The 21,521-nt window shown below is 39.6% G+C and overlaps 2 protein-coding genes across 2 annotated transcripts in view; one reads left to right on the top strand and one right to left on the bottom strand.

Moving 5' to 3' along the window:
- The window catches only part of LOC101860947 (trifunctional purine biosynthetic protein adenosine-3), a 41,068-nt gene extending 30,343 nt beyond the window's left edge, over positions 1-10,725 (bottom strand). Inside the window, exons 1-7 of the mRNA XM_035973219.1 lie at positions 10,666-10,725; positions 8,074-8,263; positions 6,993-7,115; positions 6,323-6,470; positions 3,146-3,326; positions 1,884-2,009; positions 1,156-1,243 (exon numbers count right to left, since the gene is read on the bottom strand). Coding sequence (XP_035829112.1) covers positions 1,156-1,243; positions 1,884-2,009; positions 3,146-3,326; positions 6,323-6,470; positions 6,993-7,115; positions 8,074-8,224 — 817 coding nt within the window. The 5' untranslated portion in view covers positions 8,225-8,263; positions 10,666-10,725. The remainder of the gene's footprint in view (positions 1-1,155; positions 1,244-1,883; positions 2,010-3,145; positions 3,327-6,322; positions 6,471-6,992; positions 7,116-8,073; positions 8,264-10,665) is intronic.
- A 356-nt stretch (positions 10,726-11,081) lies between these two features.
- Positions 11,082-21,521, top strand: part of LOC101855846 (mitochondrial 2-oxoglutarate/malate carrier protein) — a 26,494-nt gene continuing 16,054 nt past the window's right edge. The window contains exons 1-2 of the mRNA XM_005091158.3: positions 11,082-11,204; positions 17,491-17,552. Coding sequence (XP_005091215.1) covers positions 11,131-11,204; positions 17,491-17,552 — 136 coding nt within the window. The 5' untranslated portion in view covers positions 11,082-11,130. The remainder of the gene's footprint in view (positions 11,205-17,490; positions 17,553-21,521) is intronic.

Below are 21,521 nucleotides of genomic sequence, written 5' to 3'. Positions count from 1 at the left end.
GACAGCATAAAGTTTCATTCATCATATTAAAAAAAAATAAATCCTCCTAATCTGTTGTTAAATATATTTTTAAAGTATGGACTTCTTCAACTTGACCAAATTACAGTAGAACCTGCCCTGGCGGCCACCATATTTTAACGCACAACTCCTATCACACTAAGCAATAACACCTGTCTTAGACGGCCACCTTAGTGACTCCATTATGTTTTGTCATAAATTATGCACTGGCCCCTGACATTGTGGGGGAGCCGTCATAATCCATTCCCCTGTCGTTATTGTTAGAAAGTCCCCCAACCGATCATGTTGCGTAGGCCCCTCCCAATGTTGACCAATAGGAACCAATTTTCAGCTGTTGACGAGGGAAGAGTGTGATCCCTCATAACCCATAAGCCCCGCCCAGAACTCATTCACAAATCGTAAGTGAGATGAGAGGTCACTGTTTACACAGTTTGTAACAAAGAAACAATGGACGTCAACATGAACTTGTGACAGAAGCATCGCTCGTTCTCCGAGTGGTGGCGACCCATGTGTTTGTTTTAACATGGCACTCAGTCTTCCTCGTCTGACACATTTGGTTTTATTGTCACCTTTGCGCAAAATCAGCAACAAAATAAAAATAACAAACAAAACACAAACCAACAAAAACAACAACAACATTGCGGCTACTTTCGATTGGAACCTCAGATGGGAATCGTTTGTTTTCTTCATCTTGATCGGTCCTGCCTAAGACGGCCACCTGTCTTATACGGACACTTTTCTCCTTGACAACGGGTGGCCGTCTTACACAGATTTGACTGTATGTAAAATTTGACATAAAACTTGAAAAAAGCCCTTGTCTGAAGCAGGAATATTTCTCACCATCAGCAGATAACTTGAATCCATCACAGGCCTTTTCTACACTACAAACTGATAGCTAGAGTTTTTTCCAAGCTTATTTTCCATCATCTTTTTCCTGATAACAACAGGGTTTTTCACAGGTACATTTTTCAGCATAAGGAGATAAACTACATCATTTATGTGCTCATCTTACAACAGGAGCTAAAACAATTTTTCACCGGGGTCAACTGAACGATTATGGGGTGGGTGAGTGTGTGTGTGTGTATGTGTGTGGTAGTGAGGATGTATTCAGATAAACACTGGAAACTTGTAACTTACCAACATATTTGATACCCTCTTCAGCAAGACCTCGCACTGTCCTCTCGATTACATTCTTCTTGATATTCTCCTGGTCACTTTCCGACAGCTGACAAAAAAATATATAAACATGGCTAAATTACAAAACAATTGTTTTCCAAAATACATTGACAAATTATACTTCAAAACCGTATTCTTGTGCCTATTTCTGAAGATTTCAGATACTGTGTGTAAGAAATGTCATTTGTCAGTGCTTTGGGATAACACAATGTGCATCATCCTAAATAAAAGTCTGGAAATCTGTACAAAGTCAATACCTATTCTTACCTTACCCAACACAAAATTCTATACAATAATGTGAAGACTTTATTTTTATCTAAGCCTTCGCAGGTCCATAGTCAATAAATTCAAAACCTAATATAAGCTGAAGCAAAATTTTAACTATGCAAAAGTTTAAATCATGAATTGAGGGCCTAATAATCTTTCCTCACCTAAGACAAAGATATGTACTGTACACCAGGGACTTTTTTTCCCCAAGCTATTTTATTTCGCACTTTGCTCTTTGATTTTCATGAATATTTTGAATTCTCAAAATAGTGTCGCCAAGAGTGAAAAATACCCAGTATGAAATAAGCCAGTGTTTGGACATTTAAGTAATAATCTTTCCTCACCTGAGACAAAAATGTAGACACAATAAGTCAGTGTTTGTACAACACAGTGAAGACCTAATCTAATCGTATCTCACTCACCTCCGGGTAAGGACACACTGCACCCATACCACCAGTGTTGGGGCCCTCATCCTTGTCCTCAAGCCTTTTGTGATCCTGTGCAGGCGGCATCAGGCTGACGTTGTGACCATCACTAAATGCCAGAACCTGAACCACAAGACAAAGCAGACAATAAAAACGGTCTGTAAGTCTAAGGCTGAACATCAACCAATGAGTTGAAAGGAGAAATAGCGAAAAACCTCACCAAAAAATGTTCAATGGCTCCAGGAATAGCGTCAGTTGTGTTTTGAACTCAGGCAGACATGATAGAAAAAACTCTGATTAAACCCCTTTTGTTTGTTTTGTTTTTGTAAAGTGTTTTACCGCGCTCGCAACTGCATAGGTCATATGAGCGCGCGGGACACACCTAATATTTTCAGTTGGTAGGAAATTTTGAATTTTGCCCGGGTGGCGGCCGAAGCCTACTCTTATCGATTTTAGACCACCAAGGGATCTTTAACGTGCGCAACTTGCACACGAGCCTTCCGAGATTTTTCGCCCTTGTCCGAGAAGGCTAGGTGTAGATCTTTCCCACCAGAAGATCAGGGGTGTGGCAGAAAGACAGCAGTAAGGAGGAGCCAAGGAGTCAGTAGCAGTAGAAAGGCTGCAGAAAGAGTCAGGAGCCCAGAGGAGGGGGCAAAGGAGTGGAGGGGGTGGGAGCAGAAAGTGGAATTGAAAGCAGACAACAGAACATTGCTAGAGAGCAGGAAAGGAGGTGAATGGAGACAATTTTAGAGAAGAAAATTTTTCGGTCGCTACCCGGATTCGAACCCGGGACCTTTGAATGAGAGGCCAACACCTTAACCTCTAGGCCACGAGAGCCCCCTTTACACCCCTTGAGAATCAAGTAAGGAAATCCTATTGAGAAGTGCAAAATTTGAATTTTACACAATGTAATCTTTCTGCTCCATTTCTGTTCTCCTCATAAAAATGTATCTCTTCGAAGCCTTTGTAACACTCACATTTGAACAATATTTAAGTTTATTCAAAGCTGCTACTGAGCTAGACTTCAAACATATGGAAGCCTGTATAACTGAGATTTTATACTCCGCATTACAAAAGTGAAGTCAGAATGGCTCTGGTCAGTTTTTTAAAAGGCACTAAATAATCACATTCAAAGGGCAATTTTTGTCTTTAAAACTACATATTATTAAGAGTCAATCAATAATTCTAAACCACAAAGAGCTAGGGGATAAACAGACACGTTCTTGAAAGATTTTTCAAGAAACCAGCCTTTGACTCACCGAGACTTCTGGCCCTTCCAACAGTTCTTCTACAACAACCACATCTCCGGCTCCTCCAAACTTCTTGTCAGTCAGCATTTCCCGTGCTGCTTCACTTGCCTCTTGTCGTGACGACGCCACCACAACGCCTTTCCCAGCAGCCAACCCACTGGCCTTCACTACCAGCGCATTGAAATCAGCACTGCATAAATAAAAAACAATAAGACGAAAATAAAATCTTGAGTAAGATAATGCCAAAACGAGAACATGTTCAATGAATGAACTCTGGGATTATCAAGTAAACATCAATACACAGATATTTCTTTCGATAACCATGAAAATAAAATCTAAATTCTTTCACAGCATTGTCCAATTTCCACAAGGCATACTCTGCAGAAAGCCTATTAAATAATTAGTTATTCATTTTTTCATATTTTATCAAGTCAAAAGCAAAGCACTTTTAATTATCTTTTTTATTATTTCTGACCAATCAAGCATTTTCACAAATCCTTAGAAATCCACACCCATCATCCCCCAGTCAAACCAGAAATCTCATGCATGTTTTTTTACTCCGTAGCGACTCTGCCTCACACCACAGGATCAATGGAAGGACCAAAATATAAAAGTCTCAGAATTGCTCAGTTGCCTATGGCAGAGATGCCAACCACAGAAAACTGAAATGAGTATTGGGAAATATGAAAATGTGTATTTTCAGGTGAAAATGTGTATTCCCCACGACAGACCGACAAACCAGTAGGCTAAAACAACACCTGGACATGGATGGCTGGTGCCTCTATAAATAAATCATTGATGGTCGCCCAACCAGAAATAGTAAAATGTCCAGGGTGTCCAGCAAAAAAAATTACTAGCTCACCAGCTCGAAAAAGGGAGCACACACGCGTACAATATACAGTCGAACCTGCCTTAACGGAAACCTGTATAAAACGGAAACCTGTCTTAACGGAATTTCCCCGCTCCCCCCTTGATATATTCCTCTTTAATTACCTGTATAAAACGGAAACCTGCCCAACACGGAAACGGAAAGAAAAATCCGCTCCCTTCTGAGGATTTCACCTGTCTAAGACGGAAAATGCTTTGCCCGCTCAGCCCCGATTTGAAACAAAACTCGCAAGTTTAGTTCCGCTGGCTCTAAACTAACGCTATGGTCATGCGACTGGGCGAGGAAAGGCAGAATGGGTGCAATTTGGGGGTAGATGCTACCCTAGGCCGAGGATACCAGAACTAAAGCTTTATTTTGTTAGCCTCGCCCAAGGCTTTCTCAGGCTACCCCATCATGTGAGCCCTGAGCGATGCAGATGTTCAGTGTAGTGTGGGTGTGAAATCTCACGACTGCCCGTGAGAGTGCTCGAGTAGCGAGCCACTACGGAAACTTTCCTTGGTCCAGAAGCCAGAGGTGTGAAATTAGATTGACCAATGCCTGCCGCCCTGATCATACGGCCAGCCGAGAAAAGAGTTCCGAAAATCGTTGCTACAATGATGGCAGTAAGGGGTGGCATTGGCATTGGCGGGTGGGGCTAAGGATGGAGGCAAGGGAGATGTTCATACGTTTCTGTATTTAATAGGTCAAACAGTGGTCCTATGAAAGGCAAGCACTGGTGGTAATTGGATAAGTAAGGCTGACACATGTCATTATCAGGCAGGATAGCAATTGAGAGGTGTGAAGTTTTGACCACTGCTTGCCGATCAGACAAGCGATCCTTGATCTCACCGGCTGGGCCTTTGAACCCCCCCCAACCTCCATCTCCACCTAAATTCCCCTGTCTAAGACGGAATTTTTTTCTGGCTCCCTTGCGACTCCGTCTTACACAGGTTCGACTGTACATGTATCCAGTCAACAACATGTCAGTGTTCAATGTTGTACTAGGGTCTTGTTCGACTTAAATATTTCAGTCTATTATATAATATTTTCCTCTCATTATTATATAAAAAATAAATCCTGCTTTGAGAGTTCGGAAGGGCTTAGAACAAGAATTTCGACTATCAAGAACCAGTCTGGGTGTCATGATTCATATTATGAACTGACAGACTCAAATTATTGCTCAAACTCAGAGAAAAGCAATAACTTGAATGGCTCATGCACTGTGAGAATTGTAACAACTGTGGTAGGGCAAGATGCAGTGACACTGAAAATCTGCCAGTCTTGAACAGAAAGCTACAACATACACTGTAGGTATAATTTACTATCACCAATCCAAGTAGGTATAATATACTATCACCCATCCAATCAAACGCGAACACTTTATTTCAATAACACAGACTTGCAAAGTATGAGGGGTCCCAATTCCGCACACGGCCTGCACCAACGCGCGCTTTGCAGAAAGCTCTAATCAAAATTCTGAAAAGTGCTTCCAAATTTTTGTCCTCTGGTGTTGCCTTAAACCCCCGATAGTATCTTAAACCCCAAAAAAATCAATAATCTACTCCCCTAATCCGTAGTCCTATACTTCGCAACGCCGTTACTCCCACCAAAGACGGTGTTTACTCACTACGATGCCACATTTATTTATGACGCAAATGCGCACAGGGTCAGTGACCGGTCACGATGGCGAGCCAGACAATCTAAAAATCGGACGACGCTTGTATTTTCTTTTCTTTTTTTTCCACAAGTGACAGCACAGCGACGAGTCATAGTATTTATTACATTTTATTTGAACGGCCACATTGTGTTTATACTGCACAACCTGCATGCCACAAATGTTGCGTTATCAGACAACTGCTGGCAAACTTCTTGGTGGTAACGAAAGCGAAAGTAGATCTTGATTTTCCCGATCGAGCCTCGGTGTCGCATACGCTTCTGCCTACCGCCATAGCTGCCTTTTCGCGTGAAAGTGAAACATTCTCTCCAGACGGGGAAAAGATGAACGAATATAATATCACGTCGCAACCGGCAAAAATGAACTTACTGACCACATCAGACTTGGTTTTCAAATATTCCAGGTCTGCGATACTGATACTATTTTGAGAAAAGATGGGACCTGAGATAATTAAGTTTACTCGCCCAAGCTGAATCTCGTAGTTTTCGCATTCCAGGATGCGTATTTTTTCATGAAAAGTCGTATTCACGTATTTTCGGCCAAAATCGTACTAAAATACGTAAAATCGTACTGGTTGGCATCTCTGCTATGGTCTTCATCAAAATGAGTTGTGCTCAAAAACCAGACAGAAGCAAAAACTTACTCATTGATGAACTTGCAAGCTTTGTCAGCATCAGTGAAACTTTCAAATTTTGCTGTTGGAATGCTATGTCGAATCATGAACTTTTTGGCAAAGTCTTTACTGGACTCAATCTGGGCAGCGGCAGCTGTTGGCCCAAAACACTGGATACCTTAGGTGCAAAAAAGGAAGGAAACATTTTTTTTACATTTTATGAAGAATAAGGGATCCTGATGCACATCTCACACTTACACTTCGACTATTGCAAAACTGTTTGTTTGAAAAAAAGAAAGGAGCCCCAACATAATATTGATCAATTAGAGAAAGGAAAAAGCAAAGCAGACAGATGACAGAGAAAGAGAGAGAGGGGAAAAAAAAGAAGACCTACCAGTGTTGACCTACAACGACAAGTAACTGCAATGTTCATTAAAACAATAGCACCTTTTGAACAGAGTACAGAGGGGTGTAAGCAGAACACTTGGATGCTGAACTATGAAGCAAAAAAGAAAAAATAACTCTTTATCTCTGAGGGGGTAAACAAATTACACCGGGGCCCCTTTTTGGTACTAAATCTGAAAATGACCAAAATTAAATCAGATCTATTTTGACAGTTCTTCATCTAATGCATGAACTCCTGGTAAGCAAAAATCTCAAAAAGCTTCTGAACTACTTCTTCTAAACAAGTGCAGCGTACCTCTTTCACTAAGAAAATCCACTATACCAGCAGCCAGTGGGTCTTCTGGTCCTACCATCACAAAGGTGACACCATTCTCTTTGATCCAGCTGGAAATTTTTTCAAAATCCTTCAAATCCAGACCTAGAAAGAGAATAAGAAGCAAGTTCCTGTAAGACTTCGTGCAAAATGAAAAGAATTGTATAAGCATATTTTCATTACATTACACAGTTCAAACGAAGAAAGCGAAATTTATCTAAAACAAGTACCAAACAAGTGATGTTAACTAAATAACATTCACTTTTGGAGATGAACTCAAGGATGCCAATGTTCTGCCAACTACCTCATCATTAAACAAAAAGTTAAATTTTTTTTAAAAATCAGTTATTCAGACCTCTTGTCACATTGTCCTGGTTTAGGAAAATATAACAAGTCTAGTCTATCGTTTTGCCATAAAGTTTTGTTTGGCTTTTTCGCCTAAATCTGTTTTATATTTTATGAAAAAAGCCTCTGAATTGCACAATTTTTACCCCAATTTTTTTCAAAAACAATTTAGAAAATTAAATAACCAGATAACTAATTTCTTTTTTTTGCTTTGATGTTCTTATTTAGTTCTGAAACATAGCCTGATATTTAATGGACCAATTACAAACTGCAAAGGCACAGTAATTTTTTTTTAAATCCTTGAAACATCTGTCTCTCATGTCATTAGGAACAGCAAAGCAAAAAATTCTCATGTCATTAGGAACAGCAAAGCAAAAAAAGCCAGTATTGGTGGAGTTTAAAAAAAATAAAATCACTTGTATACTATGTTCATAATAAAAAAATGTCACGCTCACTTCATCTCATCATGTAAACTGATAAAAATGCACATTATTATACAAACTGTTTTCAAGATATTCGCTGATTATTGACGCTCAAACCTGCTCCAGTGACCCCCTGTCCAAAACAATCACTTCATGTACAGTCACATACCACCACTCCCCCCCCCCCCTTGTGTTTTTAGTATACACATACAATCAATAATCATAATGACACTGTTCAAAATGTCCACAGGTCAAAGACAACCACTTTTGACTATACTTCTATTCTAAACACTCACCAACATTGGTTACTTTGTCCACACCAGCCGTTCCTGCATTCCCTGGAGCCACAAAAACTTTAGAGACATTCTGAGACTGTGACAGCTTCAAGGCAAGAGCATGTTCTCTACCTCCGCTGCCAATAACTAAAACAAGCTCTGATCCCGGCATCGTTACCTTTCAGGACACCTTCACACAAGACAAGAACTTCTGAAATAAACAAAAAACAAAGAAAATGAAAAATTCTCACTTTTGAAAATATTTTGGATGGAAGTAGGCCCCTTTGTAATCTCATAATTATTATAAGCAAAGGCAAACAGATTTTATTAAACAAGTCTAAACATCTAGGAAATAACAACATCTGATGACAAATGCCCCACAGAAACAAGCAAGTGGCTATTTTCAGGCATTGCCCTGAATAGATCGATGGCTATTCTCTGGCGTCACGCATAGTACTATAGTTGCACATGTCGCTTCTCCACAGCTTTCAATCTCCCCTGTCGTTACGTTACGGCATTACACAAACACTCATTAGGGTCGGCATTTCTTCCTGAAAGCGATTCACTAGCCACTACTCCAATAAAGCTCCAGTGACGGGAAAAGGAGGAATTTCTAAATATCTCGCACAAAATTTGAACTAGATCTAGAATGTTGTAATTTGGAACAGATATAGATATAATTCATTCAAAAGGAATTTGTTTGACATAAAATTCACAAAAAAGAAACTATTTTCGAATTCAGAAATTTGATAAAAAACAACCTATAAATGCAAAATGCACCAATTTAAAAGGTCTTGTAAGGAAAGTCATGAAATGATTTTGTTTCTCTCATTGGCCTACAAGTCTGTCACTCACAACTCGAAAAAAAGGGTGTGGGATATTACACCTTGTCAACCTAATGTTTGCCTAAGTACTCCTGACTCTAGCACATCTGAAGTCTAAAATGTTTTTCAAAGAGCAAAAAGTTACTGAGCAGCGACAAGGGCTCAATGCAAAGAATATTAAAGTAAGACAACTGCACGTGACTTAGAGGAGTAGACTGTCCAGGTCTGGTAGTTTTTCTCCCCTATAGCTTCTATAAGCCTATACACCAGGAAGGTTGGCAGTGGGTTGGGGTAGCCGAAATTTAAAGAAAATCAGAATCAGTGGTAGTACACATTTCTGTAAAATTGAATAGAAATCTTAACAATTCAGCCAAATTTGTAATAATGGACAGCCCTGGGGTTGGCCCTTGACAACCTACTAGAACCTACAGATGGTTAATGGAGAAAGATCAGGGTAGCGCAGCTTTTTTAAGGGCATCAGAGCAATGGAATGAATTGAGAACCATGACCGCTGATGTCTACCGCAGATGGCACATGATAAGTTTAAAGTATGATGAGGTCCCTTTGCCAACAACAAAGAGAGGACCACATGTGAAAAAAAATCAGAAAAATGCTCATGTTCATCTTTATCAACAAGTCCTGCCCATGCCGGAGATAATTGTATAAAGTTTCAAAGAATGATCCTTTTTTAAAAAAAATTCTCTCATTGGCCTACGCTGTCACCCACAACACAAAAGGGCAGGATATTTCTAACACCTTGTCAATCTCCTGGTAAACTAATCTAGATACCCGGGGAGAGAATAAAGGCAGCCAAATCTAGATCTAGATCGAATTATTAAACTAGATTCTAGATCCAGATCTAGTTAACACGATTTAACGTCCACGCTTATTTGATCTGAATAATTTACAACCCTTACTACCGCCCTGCAAGAATTCTTGTGCTCGTGTCTCGTTACGTTCCTACTCGCTCGCTGTTCCTTGAACCATATGGGGCTCTTAGGAAATTGCCTTCCCCTCTGTTTACATAAGAAACAAGTGATTGTTAAGGACAAAAGTGGCTATTCATATAAAATGGATAGGGTAAGTAGTGAACACTAGATCTAGCACATATATTATTATTAGCCAGTAATATTTTTTCGCTTTTTTTGTATTCAAAATTTATTTTGGCCGGATTGAACTTTGGTGGACGCACCGTGTTTACTTCTTGTGTGTTAATGCGCACTAGCCATAACAGCGGGGGGGTTTCAGGGGAGCTTGCCCCCCTGATTGATGGTGGGTACGAGGGGGCTTGTCTCCCTAGTAAGTTAGTGGGGGGTTTCAGCTTGCCCCCCTCCTGGCAAAATTTAATAATATTTTTTTTTTAAAACACACAATCTTCAGGTTGACAATAGGAACGGGAAGGCAATTTCCACAGAGCGCCAACCATATTGAGAGCAGAGAGGCCTGCCACCATTAGATTCTAAGTGTGTAAACAACGAATGGTTTGGCCGGCGGCCAGTCCCATATCCCGCGCAGTGGTGTTGCAGTGAGTAGCGTAATTTCTTCTAGAATTTAGATCTAGATCTAGATCTAGATCTTCTAGATCTAGATATCTAGAATCTAGATCTAGATATCTAGATCTATAGATCTATAGATCTAAATTCTACACCACATACAACTTGTTCTAGATCTAGAATCTAGATTCTATACACCAATTCAATTTCAAAATTTGCAAAGAAGTCTACTCATCTAGTCATAGGCCATAAATAAGGGTGTGGTTAAGTTAAAGACACAACAGAGTTCGACTAACAAACAACAGGTTGGTCACAAGCAAAGCAGAGGCAGCCAAGCCAAGCAGCGTGCTCCTCTTCAAGACCTCTTGTTGTTTACGTTCGATTTTGTTCGTCGTTCGTATCTTTGACCGGCCGCCGATGCTAGTTTTACAGCCTCACGGAGCACAAATTTTGCCAAATAAACTTTTTTTTTCCATATCATAGAGATTGCGTTAATGCTGTAAGTTAAAGTAATGGAACTATTTTAGCAAATGAACTGTTAAAAATATTAGTGATTTCTCTCTTGTCGATTAATATGCTCTCATACGACTTTGTACTCTAATATTTCCTGTTAAGAATAATTGGGCTTCGACAATGTAGCTTGCAGTCCTGGGACAAACCAGGACAATCTAGATCTTTAAAAACTCAAATTCATCATTCGTAGGCTTATGCTATTTAACGAAACCATAACAAGGTCAAGGTAAAGGTTGCAATCTTCAAAGATGTCTGCGTCCACGAATGATTCTCCCAAACAAATTGGGAAGGGAATTAAGTTTCTCTTCGGCGGAACTGCAGGGTAAGGGTTTTATGTATATTTTGGACTTCAGACTTATAAATGGCTTAATCTTCTTCTTTGCATTATTGTATTTATTGTACTTGTATTGCATAACGCCGGTCTCCTACCTAATAGCACTTGAACTTAGCCTTGTCCTTCGCTTTATTAACCCTAGAGATCTACTCAGTCTCAGGCCTTCTTTAGCTTCTGGGACTTTAACTAGAAATCTAAACAAGATTCTCTCACCCCGAATGAGAATAAAAATACGATTGACCTCTCATCCCGGGTGAGACTGCCAATGTCGGCTATTCTCACCCGGAAACAAGACCGGCCCCGTGAGAATCACCGACACAGTCCCATGCCCATGCCCATGCCCATGTCCCATGTCTCCCTATTCACTATTCTCACCCCCGCCCTCCTGGTGAGAATTTAGCTCCCGCTCCGGTGTGGGCATGAGGCGAGGACTCCCCCCTGACCTCTCGCAGGCCGATAAAACCACCAGGCCCTTGATGGCTTACTGCATGTGGTTGGGAACTTTCCTTTTATCCGCCACCCTCTGGCCTCTATGTCTATGTACCCTTTTGGATGTCGCGGGAAGAAAGAGGTCTCTCTGCCTCCAGCCGGAGAGCTTGGGTCGGGGGGATGCCGTGAGTTGTTAATGTTTCCCTGACTCCATCTATAACAAGTCGGCGGCAGATTATTTATTGTAAAAAAAACAAATAGAAGTGGTTGGGAACGAATAATAATAACGAAGTGACTATTTCTCCGAACGTTCGGGAAAATAAAATTGAACTCTATTTCTCCGAACGGTTTCCGATCTCGAGATTTTTGGGTTATTTGTGAGATTTAAGCGTCATCCTTTCATTCTGCCTTTCTGAGAGGACTGGGAAGAAGCATTTTTCTTGCATCGAATTCGAATTCAATTTCTAGAGCTAGAGATTTTTAAATGTCTGAATATTCAGATACTTCAGTTGTGGTTGGGGCTACATTCCCCGACTATACTTCATTTGAAAATACCTTCAAAAGGTACTGCGAGAAAACAAGACTGCTTGACTTTGGCAGTAACCTATTTGGCATTTAGTCACCCAGCAAAAACTGAAATCCATGAATGTTTAAAAAAAATCCCCCCGCCCGTTCACACCTTACACACACCGACACATACACTCACACCGACACACTCACTCACACACACAACACACACACACTCACACACACACGCACGGGCCACTCCATTCGCTTATTATAAATTATCAACAAATTTCGAGAACGGAAACCGTTCGGAGAAATAGAGAGCAAGTTTATCCCGAACGTTCGGAGAAATAGAGCCGGCCTAATAATTATAATGTAAAAACATTTTTCGCCTCTCAAGTAATTTTAAAAATGGCTCACTTTCTACGCTACTGAGCAGGATGTGGGACCGGCTGCCGGCTGGACCATTCGTTGTTTACCCACTCTCTCTCCCTTTCTCTCTTTCTGAATAGCTAGCCTACTGTCTATCGGTGTGGACGATTAAATTGACAAAAACAACGAGGAAAAAAATGACGTTATAGCACAAAAGTACATTAATTTGGTTGTCTACAAAGATGCTACGGCTATTTTCACTTTTCGAATCGAGCCGAACTACGTGGGTCGCCATTTTGTTTTTGCCCGGAAGTTCTCGCGCTGCTCCTCTCTCTCTTTCTCTCTCACTGCCCAGAGACAAAAGTGCATGCTTTCGACACAAGAGTGCTGGAACGTTTGTTCAGGGTGAGCGATACTCTGGTTGGCCTATCACTCACGGTGAACGCACACCGGATGAGAATAGCCAAAAGGCTTGCCTGCCCTATTCTCACCCGAGATAGGTGGCCATTTGGACTCAAGTCCGACAAAAGTTGGCCAGCTCTATTTCTCCGAACACTCTGGAAAATATATACTGAACTCTATTTCTCCGGACGCTCAGGAAAAAAACAACTATAGAGACTATAGATCTATGAAACTACAGGGAGCACCTAGCACACCTCTGTGATTGGCCCAAATTATGTCAAGACACGGTGGAATCAGGCGCTCATCAATTTTTGGACATGTGGAGTAATTGGTATCATCTTACAGCTTGTTCATTTGCCTTGCTTTCAGTGAAAAGAGTACTCATCTATCATGAATAGAAGTCGAGATATATTTGTAATTGAAGAAGGTGGGAGTAGCTTGGTTTCAGAAGTAAAATTAGCGAGAAAATGGCCACCAAATTTGGTGACTTCCTGAGCTTGAGATTACAAACAGCGAATTAACATTTCTGTGCCTTAAATCAATATTTTTCAGTAAAATCCAAACAGAAATGTGGTTTTAAATGGACCTTAAAGGTGCTGAGTCACAAAAAACAAAATTTTGATAAAAATTGTGAAACGACAGAAAAATGCCAGTTTTTTCGATTTCATTATTTTGACGAATGCCTGATTTCACCACGATGCCTCATATATATATATAGATTATGTTTTTCCATCATTTATTTTTGTTGTCTTCCGCGGCTTCCCCTAAGACTCTAGTCCCTCACCAGTAACTGTTGACTAGGTCTAGCCGTCTTTGGGGTTTTTTTTGTGGGCTATTGATTTGTGTTATGAAATAGTCTTTTATATTATACAATCTCAGCAATTCTCGTTCCGTAAATTTACCTTCTCCTCAAAGTTGTACACACAGACACACACACACACACACACTGTCCATGGCTGTTAGGAAGTGGTATTTTAGTTTGCAGGCAGCCAGCGCGCCACATCTTGTAATCTGACCCTGGTCACAGGGTTATGAACTCGTGGTCAGGGGAATTCCCATTGTCCCACTGACAGCATTGTTCAGTTCATTTTTAGGACAATTAAACTCACAAAATACACCAATCGGCGACTTTGTCGTCATTTTATTTTACCCATTTGGAGCAAGAGGAAACTTCTGCGCTAACTGAGAAAGATGCAAAATTGTTACATAATTGTATGAAATAACAATAAATAGGCCTATATATAGCGTTCCAAAAATGCCTCATATTTTACCGTTGCACTTTGGGGGTATAGATTTTTAAATCGAAATTCCAAGTTTAAAAAACTTAAACAGTTCTTCAAATTCACATAAAATACACCAGAAATAGTCAAATATCAAAACTCACTTTGTTGTTTTTGTGGGAAGTCCATGGTTTTGGAGGAGTGAAAAGTTGACTGCAGTATCACCTTTTTTTCTTTGTCGGAGGCACATTGGACTGTAGTTCTGGATTTGACATGGGGTGCTGAGATTGCATTACAACTTTCAGCTGCTGTTCCATATTGCGTGTTCCAGCTCCTCTTCTCTCTAGATTTGCTACAGAAGCATGGATACATTCACCACCCTGTTCCCCATGTAAAGCCAAATCAAACCCATATATGTTTGTATCCACGGCATGCAGTGTTTTTTTTAGAATGTGGTGTTTGGGAAAAGTACTTTTTCTCTAAAGTGTCTCCTGCTTAATGACATGTAAGTTTTGATGCTTGTGTCAATATGTGGTAGTCTGTCTTTTGGCACTGGTTGGCCTTGTGAGATGTGGATGTGAACGTCCCTAAATGCATTGTTTATTTTATTGAATTTTTCTCTGAGAGTGTAAGCGGTGTCAATCATGTTTTGGTCGTGGGTGTTTTCTACTGTTTCTTTTACAATAAATGCAGTGAGGTCTTTATAAATGCGACTCATGATGTATTTGAGGTAGTGGTTGCCAATGAAAGAGTGGCTGTGATATTCCTGTGGTGTGATGTTGTGTGAGTCAAGTACGGTGTGTAAATGAGAACAGATAGGGCCAGCCCTAGGGCTAAGGGGTCTGTGCTCTAACTCAGAATAACGTGTCTTCTTTCTCCGTCAGTTGTTTTTGAAAATTAATTCTCTCCTCTTTAGAGTAGAGTCAGAAAATACTACGCAACCTTCTAAATGTCTTATCTCCCCATTTAGTTCCTCCCCACAACTCCATATATGTCTTATCTTGTCCACGCAAGCTTTGCAGATGGTTTTTTAATGTACTGACCGTGAGTCCATTGTAATTCTAACACCAAAGGCCAAGAGAATGTGACATGTCCAACGCAAATTTACAATACGCCAGCGGTCGCCTTTTCTGTGCCTTCTGCTTGACTGACTGTGTTCTGCCACCACAAGTTCTTCAAAGTTCGTTCAGCTTTTGAAAATGGGAATCCTCTGTATGTTTCTCTATTTCTTAACTGGGCTAAAATATTCCCAAAATATTGATAAGAGAAATGTTGGAAAAATGACACGATATTTAAGAAGAGAAATGAAACGATCATAGGAGAGGGGGTACCTTTTTTTAAAAAATCATATAAAACCACACATTGACTTCCCACAAATAACACTTGCTCACACAGTTCAAGTATTGCTGTCTCAAGTGAAACTCAGAAATCTGAGTGAGAATCTGAGTTTGGCTTTTGAGATAATAAACTCCGAAATGGAATATAATTTAAAATGCAACTTTAGATTAACAAAACACTTGTTCTGCAAAATGCGTAAATGCTATAACAACAGTGAGGTTTCCGGAGTGAAAGTGGGATCGTCTTGTTAGTCTTAAGATTACCTTTACAATGAGATGTTAAACAGGTTTCTAGGTTTATCAGATCGGGAGAAATATTGAGGGAAAGTGGTACAAAAATTACCAGAACCGAGTTACGCAGGCACGGCGGCAGGCATTGCTATCGTCACAGTTGTTAAGCGCGGGAGTGGCCAACTGACACTGATTTGTTACCTTCGCGCGGGAGGTGAGACCGGGACTCGGTCACCAACTAAAGTACCCATTTCAGTGGGATTTTAAGTTACAGCCGTGCCAAGCGAGTGCGCACTCAAACACACACACACAAGCGCACGCGCACACACACGCAACCAAATCTGTCAGTTATGAAACCTAGGGGCATAGTTTATCGTGCGCAAAGCGGTAAAGTGGGCCCGCCACGGTGAGATCCAATAATTATAAATACTGTATTTACGGTCTGTGGTGAGAAGCCCCAGAAGACGACCATAATAGATGGCAGAAATACATCATCTATATTTTGGCCAATCACAGAGATGTGCTAGGTGCTCGCTGTAGCTTCATGTGTTTTTATTGCAGAGGGCAGGGAGAGTTGCACTATGTATTGTATCTTGACATTCTAAAGAGGCTCCTTAGATGCTCTATGTGGCTGTGTCAGTGAGCTGTGTGCATTTGGACATTTGTTATGTAATCTCTTTTCTCTCATTCACTCGTCATTCCAACAATAATACAATATATTGAGGCACTTTGTCTTTATCTAATAGAAACACCTCTGCTAAAACTGAGGCATGACCTTTGCCTTTATGAAATGTCCACCAGTCTACTTTTACTTGGAAGCTCTCACTGTTCAGACACGATCTGTTTTAGCTCAACTGTCACGGCAGGGTTGACTGACATCACAGGCTGATAGTGACAGCAAGTTGAAGAGATTGGTTACATGCAAAAGTAAAATTCAGTTTGTCAACTCTGTCAATCAGTAAAAGAGATGAGACAAGTTGTTGAAAAAAACAAAAACAAGGATTTTTACCTTTATGGGGCTCCTTGTCCAAGGAACATCAAGGCCTATTCAATTCATGATTAGTAGTTCACTCATAAACAGGGTTTAAAAAGCATGCTATAGATACATGAGATCATACTTCATGATATATTTTTTTTAAGAGAGATGTTTTTCCAGACAGCTCAAGGGAATCATTTTTGATACTGATATTGTTAGTTACTTGGGTTTGTTTTACTGAAATGACCCTTTTGATGTTAAAGTTGAAACGTCATTCATAGGAGGCTCAGTTGTTGCTGTCTTAATTTGTCAAAACCTATTGGAGGAAACTATTGTTCGTGAGTTTGGTGCAGTTGGGCAACACCTACTAAGGAACAATTTCTAGAGACACTGTTACTTTGATGGATACTTTAGTTTTTCAAGTTACGTTGAGTCTTTATTGTGACTCCTTTATTATAAATTCTGTATCAAACACTAAAGCATACAGTCCTCGTTATATGATTAACTTTTATACAGTGTCTTGCTTCGTAAGTGTATTGGAACCAGTCCTATGTGTGGTATGGGGGGGGGGGGAGGGCTGTGTTCACCTGGTGTCCTATGAAGGGACAACCTTAGTAGTGCGTCACCATCTCCAAATACACCATACTTCTTTAGAATTGTATGTATTCTGAGTCAAACTGAACAAAATACTGTATTCAATGCTTTGCTGAATACCAACTTTATTGTGGAAAACTCCCAATAACTGTCTTGAAGTTCTGAGAGAAAAATGAATTTCTCTAATTGTTTTGTTTCCTCCTCAGCATGGCTGCTACTATCTTTGTCCAGCCACTTGATCTGGTAAAGAACAGGATGCAGCTGAGTGGTGAGTCTATTTAAGAAGATCTAAAAATATAACTATAGGACACATTTTTTTGAGTAGAGATCTGTCTCTCCTTGGCTGTCCTTGTCAAATTGGCACTTCATTTTTTTTAAAACATGATCAAAAGTACAGAGGAACCTGCTCAAGACAACCATCCAGTCTCACAGTCTTGGAGCAAAATAGTCGTCTTAGACAAGAAGCAGTCCTCTTGGGCAGTGTCATTATGTATAGACAAACACAGGGGGGGGGGAGTGGTCATTTGTACAGGTGATTATTGTGTGTACTAGTGGTCGTTAGACCATGTTTGACTGTACGGCTGGAAGTTTGTTGGGTTTATTTTTTAATCATTTATTTTATTATTCTTTGTCTTGTGTTCATGGAAAGGCTTAATTCTGTTGTGCTGCTTGAATCTTGTTTCAGGTTTTTTAAGTGTTTGAGTAAATAGTGTAAGTTTCAGTTCTTCCAGGGAGTCAAGTTTCAAGCAAGCATTGCTCAACTCAGTTTCAGTTCCTCTGAGTGTCTGTTCTGTTATGGAATCACCAGGAATCTGTGGTGTAATAGCAATGGTTAGGCTTTTCACAGAACAGGTGTGCACTAAAGTCAAGATGTGTTGTACTCCCATGTAGGGAAGTCTGTTTTTTTTTTTGGTGTCTGATATCTGTCTTTTTGCTGAAATACTGCATCCCTATCAGCCCGGGTTGCCCCTGATAGGTTAGGTGGTGGAACCACCCTGTCTCGAAAATAACCTAAATGTGGTTGATAAGGGTGTTAAACATTTACATCATGGAGTCAGTAACTATGCTGTATGCCTAAACTTTGCTTTGGTTACAACTGAGAAAGTGAATGGAAATTTCATATTCAGTCTCCTTAACACATTACTGTGACACCTCATGACTATGATATCAATGATAACAGTGGCAAACTGTGTATGTCCAAGCTTTATCTAAGCAGGCCTTGTACTGTTGAAGCTTGAGAGGTGAGCAGAATAAGTCTGATTCCTTGTAAGGACTTCTTCGTTGACACCTACCCCTTTGCGCTCATATGACCTTATGCAGTTGCGAGCGCCGTAAAACCCTCTACTAAAAAAAATAATACCCTCGTTTTACCTTATCTGAAAGGATCACTTGGAAAACCCACTTGCATCATGTCATGGTGCTAGTTTACCAAGCGAAATACAACATTGGCTCAAAACATGCGCTTTTTAAATTTACGTTTTTGATGCACATGAACTTACCCCTGTTTTTCTTAGAAGTATTATATATTAACTGATTTTGGACTTATATTCAGTTTGCAACTGTTACTGTTGAAATGTGAAAAAAATTGGCGTTAGTTTGGGTTGTTTACTTTTTTTTTTTTTTTTTTTTTTTAAATATACTGTTGCCCTGGTCTTTTGAAATGAAGCATTGTGATTTTTTAATATTGATTCGAGTGGTCAAAGTATGCCTGAAGACGTGTTGCTTTTATGTCACAGGTGTCAAAAGTACACATGATGTAGATCAGTTTGCCCACCCCTAGGATAGTACTCTCCTTACACCAACACGTTGTGATACAAAAGCTTCTCAAATGGAGCATCATTGTTGGTTTTTTTATGGGCTATGTTGTACCTGATGAATGTATTAGGCAGGATTATATTACACGAACTTGCATATATATATATATTCCATCGGATGATAGTTAGCCTGTGCTTCACAAGCTCATAGCTTATGCTTGTTTACTGGGAGTGTTTTTGTGACACTCTGCAACATAACTGAATTACAGCAGTTTAAGCATTTTCTCCCTTCATGAATCAGTTATAAATGGCGGGGGAGGGGGGGGGAGTGAATCGTGACCAGAATCCATATAAATGTATATCTATTCTGCAGCTCTGAAGGCCCACTTTGGTTTCTAATGCAGGCTTACTGTCATCTGATGTGTATAGAGAGAAAAAGAGTTGTAGATGATATGATAGAGGACCTGAAACTTAAGATTATGAGGGGGAGGTGGGTCTGATCATTTTTCACTTTTTTTTTTTTTTTATGTGTGTGTTTAATATTAATTAATTATGGTCTCTGTTTTATTTACAGCTCAACAGATAAGACAAAATATTGTAATGATGCCTTTTTAACTTTTTGTGTGGTTTTTCATCGAGCACTAAATTCCATGACAGTTGTCAGTTGTTGGGGTTTTTTTTATTCCAGTTTGTTGTGTGTCTAATTTTTTATTTTTTACTCTTTTTTTTATCACAAGTGATCTCCAGGGAAAATGGGGAGATGCCAGCAATTGGTCCATCATCGGTTTTCAGTACTGTATGATTTATAATGCCCGAGACCTTTGATGTTTGAATAATTGCTTTCCCCACACCGTAGATTAAGTTGGGTCTCAACTGTTTAGTTTCAGTCATGCTTGAGCTGGTTTCAGATAATTTAGGGGGGGGGGGTTATTGCATATATGCTTTCCAGTACCTGCAGGTGAAGTTTTATGCATATTTTATATGTGTTTTCCAGTACGCACAGGTGAAAGCTGGAAGCATGTGAAAGTACCTCAACAAAAATATAACCAAAACACTAGTAATATCATTCGTACTCTCAAGATAAGATTTTTGTAATTCTTTACTTCCATAACTTCAAAATAATCTTTTGATTCGACTTCAAATTGTCCAAAACCATGCTGCCAGAAAGAAGTAGAAATCATGTGTCCCCAATCCTGAGAGATCTACATCGGTTATCTAAAGACAAACCACGCATTATTTGCAAGGTCTATCTTTTGTGTTTTAAATCTGTCAACAGGCTTGCACCGCACTAAATTTCAAGTGGTATCTATATACCTATGAGGCAGCTTAGATCAATCTAAGACAAAAACTATTTCAATAGAACCTACCAGACGTAATAAATTATATGGCAGGAGCAAGTTACGCCAGAACGTCTTTGAATTTATTCAAGAAAAAGTTGAAACTGTTCATTTACACAATTCTATCCCCGTATAACATCTATATTTTACTGCTACAGCTGCATGAGAGTGAAAACGAGAATGAGAGATTTTATTGATTTTAAAGGCCTTTGACCTATAAATCCACACATTGTAAGAACATGTGACTCAACAAATCCGTAAATTGGTGCAACACATCAGTGAGAGAGAGAGAGAAAGCGAGAGACTACTAGATCACTGTGCTGATGCATTTAATTATACACTATTTTATGTTGTAACAGTATCCTTTATTTCTTGGGATTGTTAACCGTATTTTATTTGATCCATATTTCTAAAACTATTTACTTGAATTGTTTCTGTACACATATTATGTTACTGCAATAAATTAATGTATTCATATACCTATACATTGATACATATGTGTGTCACTTGTATGCCCTTGTGCATAATTGCTACATGTATTGTCAAGCCATTATTATAGGCTTTTAATGTGTCCTTTAAAGCGTGCTTGGATTGTAAATTGTAGAAATGCGCTATATAAATGTCATGCATTGTTAAGTTTAATGTATATAAATGTCATGCATTGGTATGTTTAATGTTATTACTACGTGTATTATATTGTTATTATATTTATTATTATTATTAAATTATAGTTTTTGCATTTTTTTTATTTTATGAGTTTTGAGGGCCAGCAGCAGCAGCAGTATTAGTAGTAGTAGTAGTAGTAGTAGTAGTAGTAGTAGTAGTAGTAGTAGTAGTAGTAGTAGTAGTAGTAGTAACAATAGTGGTAGTTAGTAGTAGTAGTAGTAATAGTGACAGTAATAGAAGTAGTAGTAGTAAAAATAATAATAGTACGTAGCAGTGTGTTTGGGTGTTGGTTTGTTGCCCCCGACGTGGTGACCACGCCCCTTGGGGTACCAGTAGATGATGTAGTAGCCCCGGGATGGTCTGTCTACACCTTACAAGTGGCGATAACTCTGCGAATGTATGTTTTACGATAAGAAGGGAAAAAAAGAGTGCCGGGGAAGGGGGGGTGGTAGAAAAAGAGAGAGGGGGGGAGGGGAAAGA

Source organism: Aplysia californica, unplaced genomic scaffold, assembly GCF_000002075.1.
Source record: "Aplysia californica isolate F4 #8 unplaced genomic scaffold, AplCal3.0 scaffold00026, whole genome shotgun sequence".
In the NCBI taxonomy this organism is placed as follows: Eukaryota; Metazoa; Mollusca; class Gastropoda; order Aplysiida; family Aplysiidae; genus Aplysia; species Aplysia californica.
This window is presented reverse-complemented; position numbering and strand designations above follow the sequence as displayed.